Source organism: Anser cygnoides, chromosome 6, assembly GCF_040182565.1.
Source record: "Anser cygnoides isolate HZ-2024a breed goose chromosome 6, Taihu_goose_T2T_genome, whole genome shotgun sequence".
Lineage (NCBI taxonomy): Eukaryota > Metazoa > Chordata > Aves > Anseriformes > Anatidae > Anser > Anser cygnoides.
In genome coordinates this window covers 19,028,872-19,050,403 of record NC_089878.1, presented here as the reverse complement: position 1 = coordinate 19,050,403, position 21,532 = coordinate 19,028,872, and the positions used below count along the sequence as shown (strand labels likewise).

The following is a 21,532-nucleotide window of genomic DNA, read 5'->3' as shown; positions in this document are numbered from 1 at the left end:
GCAGGCTGCTTTGCACTTCTGAAAGTGCTGGGGCTTGGGAAGTGTTTTCCTTTTCATTCCTGGCCGGAGCGTTTACTGCCACAGCACTCGCGGTCATAAATTTTGCTACAAACCGCAATGACAGGTGCATTGATATGCACCCTGAGAGCTCCGGCTGCCTTAATAAACGCTCCACTGGCCGCTCTCGCCGCCTTTTATTTATTCGGTATCATATGAGATATTGATCCTCGGCAGAATTAAGTGTAGTGGAAGTTTTAGGAGAGAACTGCTTAATATGGAAGTGCCGGGGCGCAGCTGGCCGCGGGCCCTGCGCGGTCGTGCGCGGGTATCCGCGGGTGCGGAGTGCGGGGCTCGGGCGGCGGGTGCTGAGCCCCCACGGCGGGGGCACCCCAAAGGCGCTGAGACCAGCGGCGGGACAAAGAGCCCCATTATCATGTGTAACGCCGAGCGGTTCGGCTGAGGTTAACCTTTCTGGAGAGGAGGAAGGGAAATTCGAAACACAGACATGGATACTTTGCGGTTTCCTACCCTCAGTGCCTCCGAGCCCACCTCCCACGGCTCGGCCTCGCCATTTGGATGTCACCTTTTTTTCCTGGAGGCTGTTTCTGGCCAAACCACCAAGTGTCGAGCCCCTGCTTTGGTGCTCCCTACAAAAACATCACCCTGGGCCTTGCACTCGTGGAAAATCAAAACCTAGAAAGGTCTCTCTCTTCCTCTTTCTCTCCCTCTCTCTCTTTTTAAGATCTAAAGATGAGCCACCAAACAGTTGAGCATTGTCCATGTGATTTATGGCCCATAGCCTCCTTTTTAGGTTCAAGCAGAGTTCACAAGCAGTTGGTATTTCAGAAAAGAAATAAGGCTTTTAACAGCTTAACAGCAATATTCTTTCTTAAGATTCTGCGTATTCTTTTGGGAACTATATTTTACGAGGCACATAAAAGCATATGCTCAAGGCAGTGTTGTGCTAACAAAAGTCCTCAGTCCAGACTGCTCCCGAAAATGTAGATGATAGAAGTGGAAAATGAGCGACAGAGTTATTTTGCAGAGAAATACTTTCAAGGCTCGTCCAGATTATAGTAGTTTATTAAAACTCATCTGAATCCTCAGTCTTCGTTCCCTTAGACATCCTTTTACTAAAACTTTCCAGGAGAGGAAAATAGCTCCTTTCCCATTCCTATCAGCTTCCCAGATAATCCCACGCTTTTGTTCAGGGAAGAAAAGGACGGCGGCGGTTTGTGACCGGGGATAAACTGTCGAGAGCGGCTGCGGGCTGCAGCTCTCCCCGTACAGACGTATATGGCACTGAATTTTAGGGAATTTTTAGGTACTTGACTATACCAATTGCTACGGGAGAAAGAGTAGTGCTATTGTAGTGTTGCCTAAGTACAGGCTGGAGAATGGTAATTTTCAGACACTGTTCAAAATTTTCTAGCTACTTTTCTCTGGCATGTTAATAGGCTTGAACCCTGGAGAAATATAATAAACTCCTAAGGTACGTTGAGGTTCAGACTTATACAGTCAGCTGAAGTATGTGCTAATCTTTAAAATTACTAAAAATGTGAGACGCAAACCCAACCCGACAAGAAAAATACCGCGTAAAATTGAGAACAGGGAATACTGAAAAGCCGTAACCAGATTGCGGGCGAGTTTCTGTCCCGCAGCAAGAGAGAAGTCCCGGGTGCGACCAGGGGAAAGGCAGCGCCCTGCCCCAAAACTCAGACCTCCGGGGACCTCTCATCCCCGGGCATTTCCAGGCGGGGCGGCTTGATCGGGGGGCGGGGAGGGGAGCGCCATGAGTTTGCAGACCGGTAAAAGAAGAGATCATAGAATCAGCGTTTATAATGAAAACCATCCCTTAAAAAACATCCCCAGTGTCTCAGGTTCTTTCTGCTGGGGACAAATGAAAGGGACGAGAAACGTCGGGTGAGGGATTTTAATTCATCACGGAATTAAAATAGGGGAGCTGACCTGCGACATCCTTTATAGTGCAAAGCAAAGTTAGTGAATGGCGTCGGTTATACTTTAACTCCGGAGTAATCCGGGGCAAGAAGGAGGCCGGGTGTACAAAGGCGACGGGATTTTTCTGCCTTCGCCCGGCTGCAGCCCGGCTCAATCCATCATGTCAGCCGTGCGCGGCCGTGCGCACGCGTGCCGGCGGGCGGCCGTGGGGGATGCCCGCGGGATCTCTGCCCAAATGGGTCCGGGGAGGCTCTGGGGACAGCACCCACCCGTGGCCGGGCCCCTGACTTGGTTGCGGAGCAGGGTGTCCCTGGGCAGCGGAGCGGGGCTGGCCCCGCGGTGCTCTCTGGGAGCCTTTGCCAGATTCCCGAGGAAACGGCCCAAAGACCAAGCAAAACGTAACAAGCAAACAAACCAACAAGAACCCCAGGTCCCCAAAGACCCCCAGAAAGCTGTCTCTAGGAAGCCCCACCAACGCGCTCCTGCTCCTCTGCAGCACCATCCTTCTCGGGTGGCTCCTTCCCTGGGGTCCCCTGGGCCTTCCCTAGCACGCTCTGGTGACCCTGCTCCTTCCCTGGTGTCCCCTGCTTCCCCCCTGGTGACTCTGGTCCTTCTCTGGTGTCTTCTGCTTCTTCTCTGGTGTTCCCTGCTCCTTCCATGATGTTTCCTGCTCCTTCCATGATGTTTCCTGCTCCTTCCCTGATGTTCCCTGTTCTTCCATGGTGTCCCCTGCGCCTTCCCCGGTGTCTTCTGCTCCTTCCATGGTGTCCCCTGCACCGTGTCCCCTGATCCTATCCTGGTGTCATCTGTCCCCATGCCTGCTGTCCCCGCTCCCCCTGTCCCACCGAGGCCGGGGACTCGGGGATGCGGGACGTGCTGGGGCCATGCCGGCCTCTCCCAGCCGGGCGCCCACCACTGAAGGTCTCTTTTGTGTCCCCGCTGTCCCCCTCCCCAGGTGGCTCCCGCGGCGGCGAGTGGCCCAGGCCGACGACGTGAGGCGCGGGGAGGCAGTCAATGATATTTGAGCAGGGGCCGCGGGCCTTGGCGATCGCAGAGCGCAAGATGCAGAAAGCCGCCTACTACGACAACGCGGGGCTCTTCGGGGGCTACACGTACAGCAAGGCCGACGCCTACCCCTACGGCGCGGCCCACCAGCCCTACGGCCCGGCCGGCCTGGACGGCGAGTACCCCGCCTCCGCCTGCTCCGTCCAGGGCTCGGCGCCCGGCCGCGGCCCGGCGCACAAGGGCAGCGAGCTGAACGGCAGCTGCATGAGGACGGCGGGGGGCGGCCCCGGGGGCAGCCAGCCCCCGGGCATGGGAGAGCAGCAGCCCCCGGCGCTGCCACCCTCCTCCCCGCCCAACCCTCCAAGCGCGCCCCCTCCGAAAAAAGCCAAGGGGGGCCCCAACTCCTCGGGCTCCGCCACCGCCACCCTCAGCAAGCAGATATTCCCCTGGATGAAGGAGTCCCGGCAGAACTCCAAGCAGAAAAGCACCTGCCCCCCCTCAGGTAGCCGCCCCGCACCCGCCCCCCGTTTCCTGCCCGTCCCCCCCCACCCCGATGCCCGCCCCTGCCCCTGCCCCGGGGGCGCATCCTGGGAGCCGCCCCCCGCCTTCCTCCGGCTGCCGGCTCGGGGGTCCCGGCCCTGGGGGGGGGGGGGGCGGCCTTGGGGCTCCCGTCCCGCTCCCCCCGCAAGCCCAGGGGCGGCGAGAGCGGCCCCCGACGGGCCTGGACGGGCTCTGGAGGGAGGCAGCAGGGGGAGGGGGGGGGCGCCGTCGGGGGGTGGTGGCGGTGGGGGGAGTGTGTGCGGGGGGAGGCCGCCCCCGGGACCCCTGCGGAGCGGGAGGGGGCGGGGGGCTCCGGGGGACCCTAGCGGGCTTTCGGCGGGGACCAACGGCTCTCGGCGCCTCTTCCCCGCAGGAGAGAGCTGCGAGGACAAGAGCCCCCCCGGGCCGGCCTCCAAGCGGGTGCGCACAGCCTACACCAGCGCGCAGCTGGTGGAGCTGGAGAAGGAGTTCCACTTCAACCGCTACCTGTGCCGGCCGCGCCGGGTGGAGATGGCCAACCTGCTGAACCTGACCGAGCGGCAGATCAAGATCTGGTTCCAGAACCGCAGGATGAAGTACAAAAAGGACCAGAAAGCCAAAGGGATCATGCACTCCCCCGTGGGGCAGTCCCCGGACCGCAGCCCCCCCCTGAGCGGCCCGAACCACGTCGGCTACTCCAGCCAGCTCCCCGGCGTCAACAGCCTCAGCTACGACACCCCCTCGCCCACCTCCTTCGCCAAGTCCCAGCAGAGCATGTACGGGCTGGCCGCCTACACGGCGCCGCTGAGCAGCTGCCTGCCGCAGCAGAAGCGCTACGCGGGCGCGGAGTACGACCCGCACCCCCTGCAGAGCAGCGGCGGCTTCGCCAACCCCGGCCTGCAGGGCAGCCCCGTCTACGTCGGGGGTAACTTCGTGGACTCGATGCCGGCCTCGGGCCCCATGTTCAACCTGGGGCACCTGCAGCACCCCTCCTCCGCCAGCGTGGACTACAGCTGCGCCGCGCAGATCCCCGGCAGCCACCACCACGGACCTTGCGACCCCCACCCCACCTACACGGACCTCTCCTCTCACCACACGTCTCAGGGACGGATGCAGGAGGCGCCCAAGCTCACGCATCTGTAGCGGGCCGGGAGCGAGCGGAGCGGGCTCGCCTCTGATTACCTCACTTTTCGGACGTGACCGTGTTGCCGGTGCCAGCAGTATTAGCGGATTTGCCTCCCCTAAGAGCCACCACCCTCCTTCCCCGCAGCCCCGAGTAGGTCCGTGAGCAGGAGCCGTCCTTTTCTAGCTGTTCTAAGCATGACAGTGCAATATACTGCAAACCAAGGGACTAATAAGCTGGTAATGATGTACTTGAAGGTAAGTCTTAGAGATCCATTAGTGTTAGCAGCGCGTCATGCTGAGGTGTTGTAGACCAGTTGTGAGCGGTGGGAACTTGCCCGCGTGTGAGCTTATTTCAGATAAGTTAATTTATGAATTCTTCCGTAACGTGAGGATCGCAGCGGACTAAATGATATGTATTTATTATTTTAAGCGAGACATTTTTGTATCACTGATTATTTATCCTCGTCTTAATGTATTTATGTGGCTATTTGTAGAGTTTATTCACCAACGCTTCGGGAGATCGATCCAGGTCCGTGGTGACTTACATTTCACCTATTTAGTATCTTCGGTCTGAGCTAGTTGAGAGAGTAGTCTTGAACAGTTGTAACAGTGGCTGGTGTTTGTAGTTTATGTAAGGATTAATTAAGACAGCGACTTGTAAGTCATTAATAGAGTAAAACAAACCGTGGCGTCACACAAAGAGCCGTTACACTCGAAAAAAAAAAAAAAGTTAAAAAAAAAAAGCGCAGTATTTTTTTCAAGTATTTATTTCAGCCCGGCTGGCACCGCGGGGCCGCCTCCGCGCTGGGAGCGCAGCCGCGGGGAGGAGGCGGTCTACGAGGCTTGGCCATCTTGGGTCAGACCAAATCCTGCCTACGAAAACCTCGGTGAGGTTAGCATTTATTTATTGACTAGGGATCTGTCGCACACATTTTTCGGTGGGCTATTTTCTTTTTTTCTACTTTTGTTGTTGTTGTTGTTCATTACATTCTGGCTATCTGAAATAGGAAAGAAATTAGAAGCTTAACGCAAAACAAATATATTAGAAACCCTCTGATAGTGCTAATTTCATTAGGGTCTCCATAGCAATCCGTGCAGCAGCTGCCACCTCCTTTGTTATTTATACTGTTGTCTTTATACTAACCATAAATCAAATTTTTAGACATCTTTGGAAGCCTGAGCTTTTCCTCTTGTTTTTATCATAAAAATAAACTTTGAAAGAAAATTGACAATCAGATACATACAGCCGAAAGGGAGCTGCCAGGGTGGGGCGCGGACAGCGGCCCAGAGCCCAAGACAGCCCGGTCCCACAAAGGGGACAGCTAACACATGGGGAAGAATAAAAATATAAAAAAAAAAATTTAAAAAAAGGAGAGAAAATAAAAGAAAGGAAAAAAAAAAAAAGGAACGATGCTCTGAAACCTCGTGTTTTCTCCTCTTTAGTTACACGGCTGTGTTGAATCCCTCACTGGACTTACAGAGACACTTTCTGTAAAGGTTGGCATTAAAGTCTCTTCCTGACGGTACATGTCGCTCTGAGAAGTCTACTCTTATCTGTTTCTAAAAGTGTCGAGTTAAAGATTAATCAGATCTTCTGTATTCCCCACAAAACCATCTGACGCGTCACTTTCCAGTTTGACAAACACTGCAACTCCTACTCCATCCTCTAATGACAGGACCTGGAATTCCTATTGTGAGAAATATTTTAACTCCTCCAATTCTGGTCAACACAGACAAGTTTCTTTCTTTCTTTCTTTCTTTCTTTCTTTCTTTCTTTCTTTCTTTCTTTCTTTCTTTCTTTCTTTCTTTCTTTCTTTCTTTCTTTCTTTCTTTCTTTCTTTCTTTCTTCCTTTCTTTCCTTTCTTCCTTTCTTCCTTTCTTCCTTTCTTCCTTTCTTCCTTTCTTCCTTTCTTCCTTTTCCTTTCCTCCTTTCTTCTCTGTCTTCAGATATTTGTGTTTGGCTGGACAGTAATGATTCAAAATGTCACTTAGATTTTTATTTTCCCCTCTGTGCAATTTTAATGATGTTGTACTATGCTGAAAAAGTGTATCTTTTATTAAATTTCACTTTTACCCAAGCAAATTTGGATATATGTGTTGTAGATGTGTAAACAAAAGAGAACAGAATAAACTACTTTGGTCAGAGACATATTTTAACCATTTTGAGCCCTAAAATTGTTCTCTATGGAAGTCCTCACACGATCATTTCTTAGAAGCTCCATCCTGGAGTGATCAAAATATACAAATGACGTAAAAAATAAGGCTAGACACTACTCGTGAATTATACTTCTATGATATTCCATAAGTATATATATATGTTTGTATCTCCAAGCCTTCTGTAATTGATGTACCCACGACTGGAATTGTCCATGTATATTATTTTGTGTGTTCTTGAAAACACGACGTGTCTCTCATCATCTGCTTCCAGCTGCAAAATGGCAAGACGGTACCATATCTGCAGGGCCGTCCCTGGTGTAACCCAATGTGCTTTTCCCAAGTGTTTCCCACCTTCGTGCTCTGTAGGCTGTTCTTCAAACAGTGTCTGCTCTGACTTACACTATTAGTCCTTCATAAAATCCGTTAAGAGAGAAAAGGCCGTGTACAGATAGTCCTTCCCCAGACTGGAGGAAGATGGGGTTTCCAGAGACGCCGCCCGATTGCCAGCACCGTGCCGCCGAGGCGTGCTGGCCTCTCTTGTTCCTGTGTGGCGGCAGCAAGACGGGGTTTGCAGACTTGGTCTCCAGCGGGGGAGGAGGAGGAGCGTGTGCGAGGGGGAATCTTGTTGTAAATAAATTCACTTTCTTCTCCGTGACTCTGGCAGAGGCGTCTCGTTTGTAACACGATAGAAGTCCGTGATGATAACCTAATTATTAGAAGTAATGTTACTTTAGTGAGATCGCTGGCATTTTTACAATGTTTGTACAAGGATCAGCAATCTAGAGGAGAAAGACACTTTGGCACAAGCCAGACTTTTTCTTGGCCCATTATTTAAAACTCATAAATTATAAACGAGCCCCTTTCCCTCCACACTCAGGAGCAACTCAGCTCCTTTGCAACAGCGTCTGATGCGCTGAGCTCCAGCCACCCATTTAAAACACAACTCATTGGCCAAGGCCAGCCCTGGGGCTCATCCCAGCCTTGCCTTTCTTTGCAAATAGGAACCACAGCACCCCTTCCCCTTCCTTCCCCTCTCTATCCATCCTCTCCAGACCCAGGGGCAGGGTCACAGAGCTGCTCTGGCTGAGGGGCATTGGGGGGCACCAGGCTATGGTGAGGCCATGCCCCAATCGCAACAATGGGCTTTGGATCTTCATTTGATGATCTGGTCCATGCAGTAACCCCCTCTTGAGTGGGGCTGACACCAGTTGTGCGGGGCTGAAAAAGCAAAGCCGAATGTGCTCTGCTTTGTTAGTGAGAGCATTGTGGGCTCCCAGCCCTGGTTCCCCCAAGTGGCTGCCACCATGGGACCATACCTGAAGGATGGAGCCTGTTGGCACCACCAGGAAGACCCCCGACTTTGTGGGGGTCCAGCAGAGTCACTAGGGCTCCATTGCCAGGAGCAGACTGAAGGCAGGATGCACCTCAGGGGTCTTTGTGTGCCACCAGCCCCATGCAAGCCCTGTGAACCAGCCTGCAGGAAGGCCTGGGCACAGAAGGGGCTCCACTAGGGAAAAAAGCCAGAGAAAAGGGATGGAGCTGCTGGGCTGCTGCTGACGGGGTGCCTGGGTGGCAGCTGCCGGCTGGGGTGGCAGGGAAGGAGCCGCAGTCGTGCTGCCATCCATCCAGCTCCATGCCAGTGTGCAGCATGTGCCCAGTGGGACAGACACAGCATCAGCCCTACGGGGCCACATGCTGCCGCAGCCCCACAGGAAACAAAAGCCATGAGGCAGATGGGCAGCACAAAGGAGACGGTGCTGCTGGGCCAGCCAGCGGCTGGGTTGGCTGGTTGGGGCTCCCTTTCTAAAAGGTGGGAGATGGGCCCGGCCACTTTTGGGGGGCTAAGTGCCAGGCTGGCAGGCAGGCAGCAACCCCCATTGCCAGGTGAGGCAGGGCAGTGGGCATGCTGTGGGCCTCGTGGGGAGCACGACTGGTGGGGGAGGGAGCAGGGCGGCTCTGTTCAGGGCTCATCAATCACACCCTGTGCACTTTTCATCCAACAGCAGTTCCTCCTCCTTCAGCTCGGGCCTGAGCCAGCTGGGTCCCAACCAAAAGCCCGGCCAGCAGAGCCACAGCCCGGTCCCTGAGCTGGAGAGCCCTGGTGTAAAGTGGCTTCCAGCCGGCGGGAGTGTGACCGAGCCCCTTCGGTAACAAAGATGCCAAAAGGGAGCCTGCAGGCAGCGAGGTGTCTGTGCCTGCATGCCCAGGCCTCCGCTGATGCCCAGGGTCCCAGGAGCTCCCTGAGCTGTGCTGGGATGAGCCCAGAGAGGCTCAGCTGCAATGGCCATGAGCACAAAGCTGAAGGAAGTCAGCACGGGATCTGTGAAGGGGCACGATGGGGTGCTTCTGGGGAGAAATACTCCTGAATGTACAATTCCAGCATTTGTATTTGCTTTGCAGCAGCAGAAGCTTTGGGAGAGAGTAGATAACCCCACAGGAGTGAGGTGTGTAAGCTGGATCTGTGCTCCTGGGCCAGCTTTTAGGATACCTTGGGGCAAAAAGGGCTAGGCAGGGCAGCAGGATTGGCTGCAGACCCTTTGACACCTGTTTTTCACACTGCAGTGGGCTTACCTTGATGCCTATGAATGATCAATACCTGTAATTACTCCTTCCTACCAAATTCACAGCCACGGGATAAGAAACAGGGAATTACATGGCACAGGGGCCCATGGGGAAATCCCTCTTTTAGGGAAATCCTGGAGGAAGGAGGGTGAGACCTTCCTCTTCCATGTTTGTGCAAAGGATCCTTGTAGTTAATCCCTCGTTGTAGGAGAGCACAGGTCCCTGTCCCAACCTTGCTGAAGCTGCCCCGGGGTCAGGCAGGAAAGGAGAGCTTGTGGCACGCAAATACCAAGGGAAGAGGAAGACGCACCTTCCTCAGGAAGAGGTGCCTGCCTGCCTGGAAGGGCCGTGCGTTTGCTGGAGCTGTGCCTGGAGCTGTGTGGGAGAGGCAGGGCGATTTCCCTTCTGTGCCCTGGGGTCTCTCTACCTCCCTGCTTTTAGCCACACTCTACAAAATAAACTTCCCAGGGATTCTTCTTCCCTCATAGCCTTCCTCCAGGGGCCCTTTGAAGACCTGCCAGTGTAACAGGGCCACTGAATGTATTCCAAGTGCTTGGATGGCACACATCCCCGCGCACCCCTGGGCACTGCCTCCAGGAACCGGCTCTCACGGCTGGCAGGTTCCTGGCAGCAGAGAGGCCAGCAGAGGGATCTGTCAAATCTCTTGTGTGTTATTGTGGTGATAACTGTGGCAATATTGTGCCCCAGGCTGTTTCCATCACGCAACCTTGAGGTGGTGCCTTTGGCTGAGGGCTGTCACCATCTTCAGTGCATGTGGTGGCATAGGGGCTGGTTGGGTCCATCATTCTCCCAGAGGTTTCTGCTCCAGCAGCTCCCCTGGCTCACATCGTCACTGCACTGCTGAGACATCCCTAATGCTCCTGGGCACCCCCAAATTCCCTTTGATGGCCATCATGTTTCTCCCACTCTTCTTTTTAATCCAGTTTTCTTCCTCCTCCTTGAACGTGCAGAGACTCTTACCCAGTAGACCTCTTGCAAAACAACAACAACAAAAACCAGCTGCAGTCACTCAACTTCATATCATTGAGACTTAGCTATTTAATGCTGAACACTGTGAAATCTGGGAACGTAGAAAATTGCAACCCCCTCCTCAAAAGGCAGAGCAGCAACAGGAGACACTTGGCCTGTGTGTAGTGAATGGTTTCTGCTTTCCACATCCTTGAACACTCCTTCAAAAACAAACAGGTAACGAGTGAGAAACTTGGTAACAGGATCCAGCTGTGTGAATGGAAAGAACGTATGCTCTTGTTTTAGCATTTAAAACACAGCTTTAGGTGTAATTAAAGCAGTCATGTTCTGCAAACAGAGGAGCTGAGCAAGGCAGCAGCCCTCCTCCAGAGTCCATGCTGTCTGCCTCACTGTGGGTGGGGGTTTTTACAGCAGGGGGGACAGAGGAGGGCAGATGCTTTCCTAGTAGACATCCTTTCTTTGCTAAAGAGAAAGTCTGGTGTTTGCAGGCTTCTGTTCTGTCAGAAAAAGACATGTTCCAAACCTCTCTCCTTTCCATGGGTGTGCTGAGCAAGTTTGCATCACCAGAATTTAAACCCTCCCTCAAAACACAGGTTTCATGACCAGGTGTATTTGATTTGAACTGTTCTATGCTATACCTGTGTCCTGTGCATAGGGCAGCGTGGGTGATAATCCTGTTAGTAGTGCATCAGGGTAGCACAGCCCCTAACCATGAGTAAGGCTTCATCTAAAGAACACCTAATGGCAGGGCTCTGGGCTTACAGCAACGGCTGTTTGCGTGCTGAGCCTGGAGTAAGCTAAAGCAGCAATCTGTACAGCCAGCCTGTGCCCTTAAAGATGAGCTGGGTGTGCTGGGGTGAAAGCGGGGCTGTTAGAAGGCCCTGCTGCTGTTCAGAGCCCACATGCAGGGAAGTGCTCCCATGTCCTTGCCAGTCAGTGCCGGCTGGCCCCAGGGATGGGTCCCCCCAGGACCTCTACAGGGAAGAAGAGCGCAGCTGCCCTGCAGCTGTGCCACCAGTGGGGCATGGCGGTGGGGCTGCTGGGGCTGCGCTGCAGGGCCAAATCCCCAGGGATGAGAGCTGAGGCTGTCAGTGTAATGTCCTGATTGCATCTACCAATGCTCTTCCTTTGCTGCCACCAGCCCAGTCCTCTGAAATCCACAAAGGACCCAGTGGGGTTTTAAGTTCTCTGGGCCATCCTGGTTACCCTTGGGTGGCTGGCACCATCTCTGGCCCTCGCAAAATTTGTGTGCCACTTCCAGGCCACAGTGAGCAGCGCTTTGGCCAAGAGCTCATCAGACTCTTTGGACCATTGAATGGAAGGCATTGGATGATGGATGAAAACATTTTAGTTTCAGGCCTTTATTTGGGAATAAAATATTTTGGTGGCAAGGTGCAACCCTTGCATTTCCCAAGTGAGCCCACGGGCACCCCCTAAAACCTAGGAGGTGAAATTAAGTCGATGTTTAACTCAAAGCTGAGTAGTGCAGCCCTTCTTCGTCTTCCTTCCCTACCCAAGTGTGTCATCCAAGCCCAAGTGTGATCTGCCTCTTGCCTTCACTGCACTGACACACGACTGTCAGTTTCAGGAGTTGGATGAAACCCACCAGTATCCACATCGAGGTTTTAGGTAGTTCAGACTGGGCTGTCAGGCTTCCCTCTCAACCATACAGGGAAAGATGACCACTTTTGGAGTTCAGGGTTCCATCCTCCATGCTTCTTCCTGTTCCCTGCCGTTCAGGGAGAAGAAGACTAAGAGAAAGTGTTGGAGGGTTTGGCTGGGCAGTGCAACTCGCCGCACTCCTGTGCCTGCTGCGCTCCTTTCGCTTCCTGTGCCAGCTGCGAACACTCAGTGAAGAATGCCGAATCGCCAAGGGAAAAATGAAAGCCCATTAGCGTGGTGAGCCGGGGGATTCACTGCTGAGAGCCTGCAGAGCACTTATCTGATGGAGCGAGACCATTAAGTGCCGGGAGGTGCAGCACCCCCCGGGTGCGGACAGCGCGGGGGTGTCCGCGGGCCCGACATCCTGGGATAGCCCCGTCCTGGGACAGGGACAGGGGCAGGGGCAGGGGCAGGGACATGGGTAGGAGCCTGGGCGGCGGCAAGGCGCCGGCTCCCCTCGAAATCCCGGCTCCGCAGTGAGCGGCGGCTCCGGCGATCCGGCCGGTCCCGAGGTCCCGGCAGGGCTGGGGCCGGGGGCGCTGCCCGCCGGTTCCCGGCCCTGTGCCCCCCCCGTCACCCCCTGTCGCTGTCCCTCGGCCCGCAGGGTCAGGCCGGGCCGAGCTGCCCGCCCGAGCCCCGCGTCGGAAGCGGGCGGCCGGCAGCGGGCACGGGAGCCGGCGGCGCCCGGGACCCCCGGTGCGGGCTGCCCCCGGCGGGCTCCCATTGGCCGCGGGGCGGGACGTGCCGCCCGCTCCGGCCCTATATCAGGGCAATATTGCCCCGGCGGGGCGCGGGGCAGGTGCCGGAGCGGCGCTGCCCGCGCAGGCATGGACCTGGGGTACTTCCCACTCGGGCTGTGCCGCGGGGCCCCGGTGCCCCCCTGCCCGCGGCGGGGGCCCGGCTCCTTCCCCCCACCGGGCATCGCGCCCGGCTCCGCGCCGCCCGCCTGCGCGGGGTGCACTGCGGTCCCGGGCCCCGGCTACGAGAGACCACGCGGAGCTGGGACACCGGGCGAGGGCTGCGCGGACCCGCCGCGACCCGACGACCCCGGCATCCGCCGCCCGACCCCTCCGGAGCTCGGCCGCCCCCGTCCCCGCCCCGGCTCCCCGGCTCCCGGGGCGGCCCCCCGCACCTTCGAGTGGATGCGAGTGAAGCGGAGCCCGCCCGGGAGAAGTGAGTGGGGCCGCGGGGCGCGGGCGGGGGCCGCTCCCATCCCTGCTCCCCTCTGCCCCTCTCCTGCCCCGACCCTCGCCCCCCAGCCCCGATCCCTTCCCCCGCCCCCGCCCCGCTGAAGCGCGGTGTTTTTCGGCGTTGCAGGCGGCGCGGCGCCTCCCGCCTGCCCCCTGCGCACCAGCTTCAGCACCCGGCAGCTCACGGAGCTGGAGAAGGAGTTTCACTTCAGCCGCTACCTGTCGCGGGCCCGCCGCCTCGAGGTGGCCCGCTCGCTGCGCCTCCGCGACGCCCAGGTGAAGGTCTGGTTCCAGAACCGCCGCATGAAGCAGAAGAAGCGGGAGCGGGAGGCGCTGGCGGCCCCCCGGGCAGCCCCGGGGAGCCCCCCCTGAGTCCCGCCGGGACGTCGGGGCTGCGGCCGGCTCCTCCGTCCGGGCCGGCCCCGCTTGCACTGCCGCTTACCTGCGGCGTTACCGCGGAGCATCGGCAGGGAAAGTTGCTGCCGGCCCCAAGCGCCGCTGCTCGGCTCCGTCTTGGAGCGAGGGGACGAGAAAGGCGGACGGGAGCCGCCCCGCGGGGCCGCCGCGGCCGGGCCGGGGGGCGGGCAGGACCTGAGCCCCCGGCCGGGCCCAGCCGGCGGCCGTCGGGGAGCGGCGGGGAGCACCGGGGGCCCCGAGCTGCCGCCCTCTCTCTCCTGCGTTTATCTCGTGGGAAGGGAGCTGCGCGGGGCGGCGGCACGGCGGGTGGGCGCGCACGGCTTCGGGCAGGGCTCCTGCAGGAGCAGGACGGGCAGGGCAGTGCGGGGAGGGCTTCCCCTCACGGCGACGGGAGGGATGCTCGCCGGTACCAAGCGTGGCGCGGAGCCCCCTTAGGACAAGTGCCCTTATCTCCTTCCCCGGGGCCCACGGTGGCAGGGCCCGGCCGGTGCCCTCCCGCGGCTCAGCTCCGGGCACCTCTGGGGTGGGCGGGCAGGGTCGGGGCGGGACGGGACGGGATGGGACGGGTCGGGACGGGACGGGACGGGAGGGCGCAGGGCCTCCTACAGCTCCCCGAGCCCAGCTCCCGGCCGCCCGCCTCCCCCGGGCTCGGTTGTCGCGTACGGGTGAAGAACTGCACCGCGTTAAGTCCGTATGCAAAAGGGATTAAAGCGCAGAAGGAGCGCGGGGATTCCTGTGTCTTCCTCTCGGAGCAGCGGTTCAGAAAGTGACAGCCACTGGTTGCTCCACAGAAGCGCAAAATTCACCAGGGATCCTCGCTTCCCCGGATTTCACCTTTCCCAGAGGTAAAGCAGCGGTATCCAAGAGGATAGAGCGGCTGAACCCGGACCCTTCTCCAGCACCTGGCCGGTGGCTGGGCGAGCATCGTGGCGGTGCACAGAGGGATGCCTCTGGATTCACGGGACAAAATAATTTCGGACGACTCTCCCTCTGCTTTGGACTTCATCTGGCTGTGGGACTTCGGGATGAAGAACAAGTCGTGGGGAGAGGGATCCAGGGGGGCCTGGGAGCACGGGGTCCCCAGCCGGGAGCCAGCCCCAGCCTCCCACAGCTGCGGGGCCTCGTGTTGTGCCTACACACCGTGTCCCCGCTGTACTTGGAAAGTACAATAAAGCTGGCGGCTGGCGGCTGTGCATGCACGCAGGGACTTTTTTGTTTTGTATACAGGGTCACAGCTCCTTCCAAGTAGCTGATGCACTTCACAGGTTACCACGGAAAAATTCCCAAGGCAGAGCTGCTCGTATGAAACCCGCAGCAACCAAAAGAAATGGTGTGCAGTTCCCTGTTGCAGCAGTGACACCAAACAACCTTTTACACGGCAGGATGATCATTCATTAAAAATAGGAACTAATATTTCTGCCAGCTATTTTTTTTTTTTTTTATAAGAAGCTACTCAAAGCAGAACAAAGCAAGATGTGGTACAATTCATGGAAATTCACATCAATCCCTTTTTTTTTTTTCAATCTGATCATTAGAAGCAAGTCAGCTCCAAAACAACTATTTTCAGCTGCTTTTAAGGTACACTTTACACCATATCTACTGTTAGTATTCTGTTTCTAAAAAAAAAATACTCATATACATGCAGCCAGAATAAGCTGTCTTCTCAGAGCACATGGCTCACATGCAAACTTCAGAAAACAGCTGTGTTTTCAGTTGCCTCCAAATTCGTCATATGCCCGTGGGGTTGCTGGTTTGTCAGCCTTTTATTTTCTTAATGGTTTTGACATTTGTGCTAGTCAACTTCAGGCCAGAGGAAACTTTTCCACACTGGTGGCATGCTCCTACACTACCAAACTAGAAAGAAAGATTCTTATTGATTTCAGTGGTTCTCGACCAGGCCATTAGACCACACTAAGTCTTTTACAAAGAATGTTTTCAGGCCATATATTTTCCCAACTAAAGAAATACATGTGCCAGCCTCATAGCAGTGCACAGTTCTGTATCAGTCAAAATGACACAGCCTGAATATATAGAGATTTACTTGCAAATTAAGATGAAACCTTACAACTCTTTTATGGCTGTCTGAATAAATTTGCTGGTATGAACACAAACATTCTGTTTAAAAAACTGGTACTTAGTATTAAGTGTAATTTCTGCTCACACAACAGGGACAGTTTAATGATATCTCTCTTCCTCACAACCAGTTTTTACTGTGGAAGATATTACTCCTTTGCACTGTTCTGTCAGCAAGATACCCAGAGGAAGGAGATAATGCAAGTCATGTGCCAATTCCTGAATAATTAAATAAAAATGCCTCCGATATACATGGGTGCACACATGAGACAAATAAATGATAGATAAGGTCTAAGATTCACTCATTTAATATCCCAAGAGTTGTGTCTCACACATGTTCAGTTTGATGCCTAACAGTTGGAAACAGGTTTTAGGTTATGGAGATAGAGGTAAGAGCATGGGCTGTAATTCTCACCACAGTCAGAACAAAATCCTCCAGACTTGCCTCAGTAAATACCCACCACCATATAATTTATCACAAACTACGAAAATATTATTTGCTGGCCTTATTTTCCCCCAAACATCATTAGAAACCACAAAAAGACCATTCTATTTCAGTCTTATATTAATTTTTGCCTACTGACTATTGCTCAAAGGGCCACAGGCTACCAAGGGGATATGAACAATAAAATTTTGTTTATGCATTCCCATTTTGCTTGAAACAGAACAAAAAAAATTGATTTGGAAGGCTTCCAAGGAGAAAGAAAATAAAAAAGTTGTTAAGTTACTGTTCATAGGCAGTATATGCGAATGTATAGATTTGATATCCTTTGGCCAGGTAAGTGATAACAGAACATCGCACATCTTTGAAAGCTGAGCTCAGGCAAGAAGCCAGGCAGGCTTTGGTATCTGGCTGCCCATGCAGAATAGAAAAAGTATATGGTCACGTGCCAACACAGCACAGGGAACACTTTGCTGAGGGTCAGACCAACTACTCTGGTTTATGGTATCAGCTGCATATACAAGTTTATTTTGAGCATCAAAGAACACAACAGTAAGCCAGAAAACAAAAAAAATATGCAACCCAATCACCACATTTTAATCTCCTTTTAAAAGTGTGCCATTTCCTCTGTTGGTAAAACCTGGAACAGTGGCTTACACATAAAACAGTACAGATTATTAACAGAGTAAACCAGACTATTACCTCTTTTAAGAAAAATCTTTGCAGGCAAAGTTACAAAATGGAAAGACCTCCTTGTAGTTCCAGCCATTTGTCTCTAACAGCTAATAAATCATACTTATGATATGTCCTGTACTGCTCCATAAGCCTAAATTCCGGTAAATCCTGAGAACGGCTGCAAATCCCTGATGACCTAGGAGACAGAGGTATGGAGAGTAACCTCAAGTAAGATGTGATTGTTACCAGTTTAGCATTAATAGGTGACTGAAGTTTAGGGGAAACTCCTTCTCTTGGTGATATATGGCTACATACTTCTATATGTGACTCGCTCAAACTCAAGCATAATTTTTTACTGCTTTTCCTAATGTCACTGAACACTAATGTCCTCTAGGAGCCTTTGGCCAGGAAAAGGAATCCCCCTGAAAGAAAGAGAGAGGTGAAGCAAGTCAGTAACCACTGTGTTATCTAATCATAATGACATCTGTTAGTCAAAACCACCCCCCAACATACCCCTATAAAGGGGCCCCATACTAATTCTGGGCAATATCTAGGAAAATACACTTCCTAAAGCCAGTGTTCTATTGTATTTTATTTTTATCAAAAAATAGTTGCTGTTTTGAGCCAGAAGAGCAAAGTAACCCTCGGCTGGGCAAAATTTGAATCTTCTGTGACCTATATTTACACCTGTGTAGAGTGCTAAAATCTTGGATAGAGATACAGCCCTCAGAGCTATTTGTGAACAGGATAAGATTTCCTCTGCACTGAAAAAATTAGGCCATGGGCCCACAAAAGAGCTTTCCATAAACATTTTTTTTTCTTGTGTTCTCGTTTTTGCAAATGACAACAGCCCCTGGTGATAAACAGATTGAAAAACAACTGTGTAAGTAAACAAATACATGAACTAATATATCAATCTATCAGACTTTCCACCACCTGGAAAACAAGTCTTTTAATTACCCTTCATCAGAGAGCATAATGTTGCAAACAATAAAATAAATTTCTTTTTTTTTTTTTTCTGGAGACCAGGGCATTTTTAGCCAGGATGGCATACTATACCTTATGAAAATACTAAGACAACTGTACTCAAATTGTCTGGTCCCTGGCCTTACAGTGAGACCCCCATCCCATCAGAAAACGGGGATACACCGCACTGGGGTGCTCACACCCCTGCCCAGCTCTGCGGAGAGCAAAAGCCTTTGCAATGGATTGATCGGTGCTGCTCTGGCTGTGCATAAAATTACAGCTGGGTGAGAATTCAGTGGATCAGGAGAGCTGCTTCTGCTCGGCAAAAGGAGCCATTCATTTTGCCTCTACAGCCTATGAAAGATGTCTGTGTCCCAGTAATATGATTTTTGTGACATTAGTATAGGAGTAGAACCTGAGAGCTAAGGCTTCCCAGTCATTACTCTTCATCTTGACTGTTGTGAGACACTAAATCTGCATTCCTAATGTCCCTTTTTATGTTCCTTTAACAAGTAAACTAGATTAAAGACAATAAAGTTTAGAGTGGTACTTGAAAATAGATAAAAATCTCACTAAATTTTTTAATGGCTACTGAAGATCAGATTTTGCCCAGTTACTGTTCAGATAATGGACACAGCTTTTATTCCTGGCACTCACTCATATCAAATCCGTATGTTAAGCATAGATATTGGAATAACTATTTTTAAAACCCACACATTTATGGATTTATAAATTATACCATTTATGTATGGAGACATTTTCTCCAACACCTGAGCACATCAAATCCAAAGACAATTATCCAACAGTGTTAAAAGCCTGTCAATAAACCCCATCTATCTATTTAATAATTCATCTGAGTAAATGTGTGGTAAGTGATGTCAATGGGTTATCGCACCTATTTCCTCATGCTGGAGAAACTAGACCCCAACACATGTGCATACAATGTGGTGATGCTCTACAGTAAGTCCAAGATTTTGTAAAATTTTATAATTGTAACCAGCACTGCAACTTTCACTTTAATGTGACCAGGCAGCCAGTTCAAACAAAAAAAAAAGGTACAGGACTGTTGAACACCCTTAATGTCACGTCTCACTCAAGAAATGGACCACCTGGTGCTTCTGGTTGCTTTTCAGAAATAGTACCAAATCAAATTGATTTGGTAATATGATTTGAGACTTTACACGTGTGAATTGTTATAGCAAGAGAGACATGAGAAAAGGATCATCACAACTCTGGGGCTAATCATAAATGTGAAAACAGAAACAAAAATACCCTGTCTGTATGTTGTCAGTATCATCCACAGTGCTGCTGCGTCATCTGTGATCTCACCTACCCCAGAGGTAGATGGTTGTGCTTTCAAAAGCGAACTGGAAGAGCACAGCTCTGCCCTGTTCTTCTGAAGATTTTTCCTAAATATAAAGTCTGTTGGATTTAATAAAAAGGTGATGGTATGTCTGGATTTTGTCAGCAGTGGTCAGATCCAGGCTGGGACATCCACATCTGCAGTCACCACCAGCCTGCAATTCATTTCCTAAATCCCATCATATAAGAAGTGGAGAAGAGCGAAGCACAAATGAACCCAGAACTGAAACTGCCTACTTCTACAGTCATGATAACCCGAGACTGCACACTTGGGGCTGCATCAAAATGTGCTCTGCTTTTAAGATGGTGCACCAGCCCTGCGGAGAGGGGGTCCCCCCATCCACATAACCTGAACTGTCTTTCAGGGAAGAGGCCCTGTGACCAAGCCAGTGATCAGAGCTCTGGAAGACTTTTTTCTTCATTGTCTCTGAAAGCAAATATCTACTTTAGAATGACTACAGGGCATTTGCTAGCTCATAGACAAATGCAGATGGCGATACACCATGCTGGGTGGGGACCTAGTACTGAACTAGCCAAATGTTACGGTTATATAAAAAAATAAATAAATAAAAAATCTATCCAGTTTTAAAGACCATTTGTTCTTTACCTAGGTTTTACTGTGGGAAAATTGATGCACAGGGCTATGGCATTTGTTCTGCAGCCTGGACAAGCCCAAAGTGAATACCACCACCCTAATGATAGTAACGGGGTCCTTATAGGAGAAACTGTGAAAGTGTTCTGACTTTCCACCATGCATAGCTCTGATTTTTGAATATCATGAGGCTCCACTTGGAGATGGGCTCAGGGAGCTTGAGACAGGAGTGGAAGCTCTGGCGTGACATACTGACTGTGCATCTTGATAGCACTGCCAGAGGAAGGAAGAAATATCTGAAATGTCATTCTGTTCCTCTGCACATAACATCATGATGATGACAACTTTGTAGTTGAGCCTCCTAGAGGAAGACTGCATGGTCAGCATTATAATTGATACCCCACGCTGCAGAGAGATCATCACTCACGCATTCTCATGCTGTTTCCAGACTACAGCTATGCTGATAGTGCAGGCTGACTGACCATCTGACCCATCAGTGTAAGTCTCCTGCACCAGAGCTGAGATATATTGGCAAGCCCAGGTATTCATTTTACTAAACAAATTTAATTTTGAGCATCTGACTAAGAAGACTTCAGATTCTAACAACATTAGCCTTGTAACTTTTGCCAGCCTTTGGGGAATTAAGAGGAGATAATGAATTGGGGATGTCACACTTACATGTGGCTGGTAGCTGGACTGGAGTTTAGCTAGCCTCTGCTTTTTGCACGTTTGTGGAAACTGAATCTGGCACATGTGGCTCAAAACGCTTCTGAATGAGACATTCCATTTTCATGTCCCAGTGTTAAAAAAGCTTCAAAGTGCATATTCTTTGCAAAACATTCTGAAATCACTGCTGCACTGCTAAGTGAGCAATGTTTGCTCACACAGCATACACTTTTTATTTCTCTGCTTGTCTCAAAAAGGACCAAAGGAGATGCCTGGTGCTTTTCTCACATCCTTCTACTGGTGCCAGAAAAAGAATCTATCTGATCTCTGGAGGTATCCAGCCTCACCAGCTCATACCCACAATTAGACGACCATATGTTTTTAATGTGTATACATTCAAGTCATTTCAGTCATCATCGTTTTTTTCTTTACCACTGTTGTACCCTGGGGAGAAACGATGACAAGTAAGAACTTCTACAGCCATAATGAAGGTAAGGCAAAGCTTTTCTTATTCCCTTTATGGAAAAAGACAGTGTCTGTAAGTGGAGTAGATTCAACTTCTGAAGTTTCTGTTACATCATATGTAGTGAATCAATTTTCAGCCTCCCTCAGAAATACACCAGGACGCTCCTGTATGGCCAGGCTACATGTTTAAACTGGAAGTGTTGAAAAAAAATCTAGAGAAAAGCTTCTTATTTATGAGGCATACAGGGGGAATGATTCAGAAAAATAAAAATTCACTTCCCTGTAAGCTTTTTAAAGAAAAGGAGATTTCACATCTAGAGGCAAACAGGTTAATAAAATATGACTCAGCTCTGTAGCATTTTTCTGTAAAAACAGAAAGGTCCGTACAAACAACAGATTGCTCTCTGAGGACTGAGTAATTGGGCCAAGTTCTCAACTCTTCTGCTGCAGTGAGTCATACAGTGCCTCCTGCATGAGAAGCTGTGAGCTGTGTCCCATCCTGACTCAGCAGTGAGAGTGCTCACATGAGATCAGAGGTGTTTGTTTCCCTGCTCCAGTGTGTTGCTTTGTACAGAGCCCTCAGCCAGGAAACCTCCTCACTAGAGCACTCCCCAGGGCTACGCAGGTAGAGTGGGATGGTTAGGACTCCTGGAATCTCACAGCAAACTCTCATCTCTGATGTTATAAATTTGTCAGAGTTTTCTT

At 51.9% G+C, this 21,532-nt stretch overlaps 2 protein-coding genes across 8 annotated transcripts in view; both read left to right on the top strand.

Moving 5' to 3' along the window:
* The window catches only part of HOXD3 (homeobox D3), a 30,756-nt gene extending 23,336 nt beyond the window's left edge, over positions 1-7,420 (top strand). For all 7 annotated transcript variants that reach the window (XM_066999250.1, XM_066999253.1, XM_066999249.1 and 4 more), the window contains 2 exons: positions 2,915-3,466; positions 3,878-7,420. In XM_066999250.1, coding sequence (XP_066855351.1) covers positions 2,974-3,466; positions 3,878-4,626 — 1,242 coding nt within the window. In that variant the 5' untranslated portion in view covers positions 2,915-2,973 and the 3' untranslated portion in view covers positions 4,627-7,420. The remainder of the gene's footprint in view (positions 1-2,914; positions 3,467-3,877) is intronic.
* Positions 7,421-12,806: 5,386 nt separating this feature from the next.
* On the top strand, positions 12,807-15,697 carry LOC125182527 (homeobox protein Hox-D1). The gene is made up of 2 exons (XM_048061602.2): positions 12,807-13,152; positions 13,297-15,697. Exons 1-2 carry the CDS (start codon positions 12,807-12,809, stop codon positions 13,539-13,541), a joined length of 591 nt encoding a protein of 196 aa, XP_047917559.2. The 3' UTR covers positions 13,542-15,697.
* Positions 15,698-21,532: the final 5,835 nt, after the last annotated feature.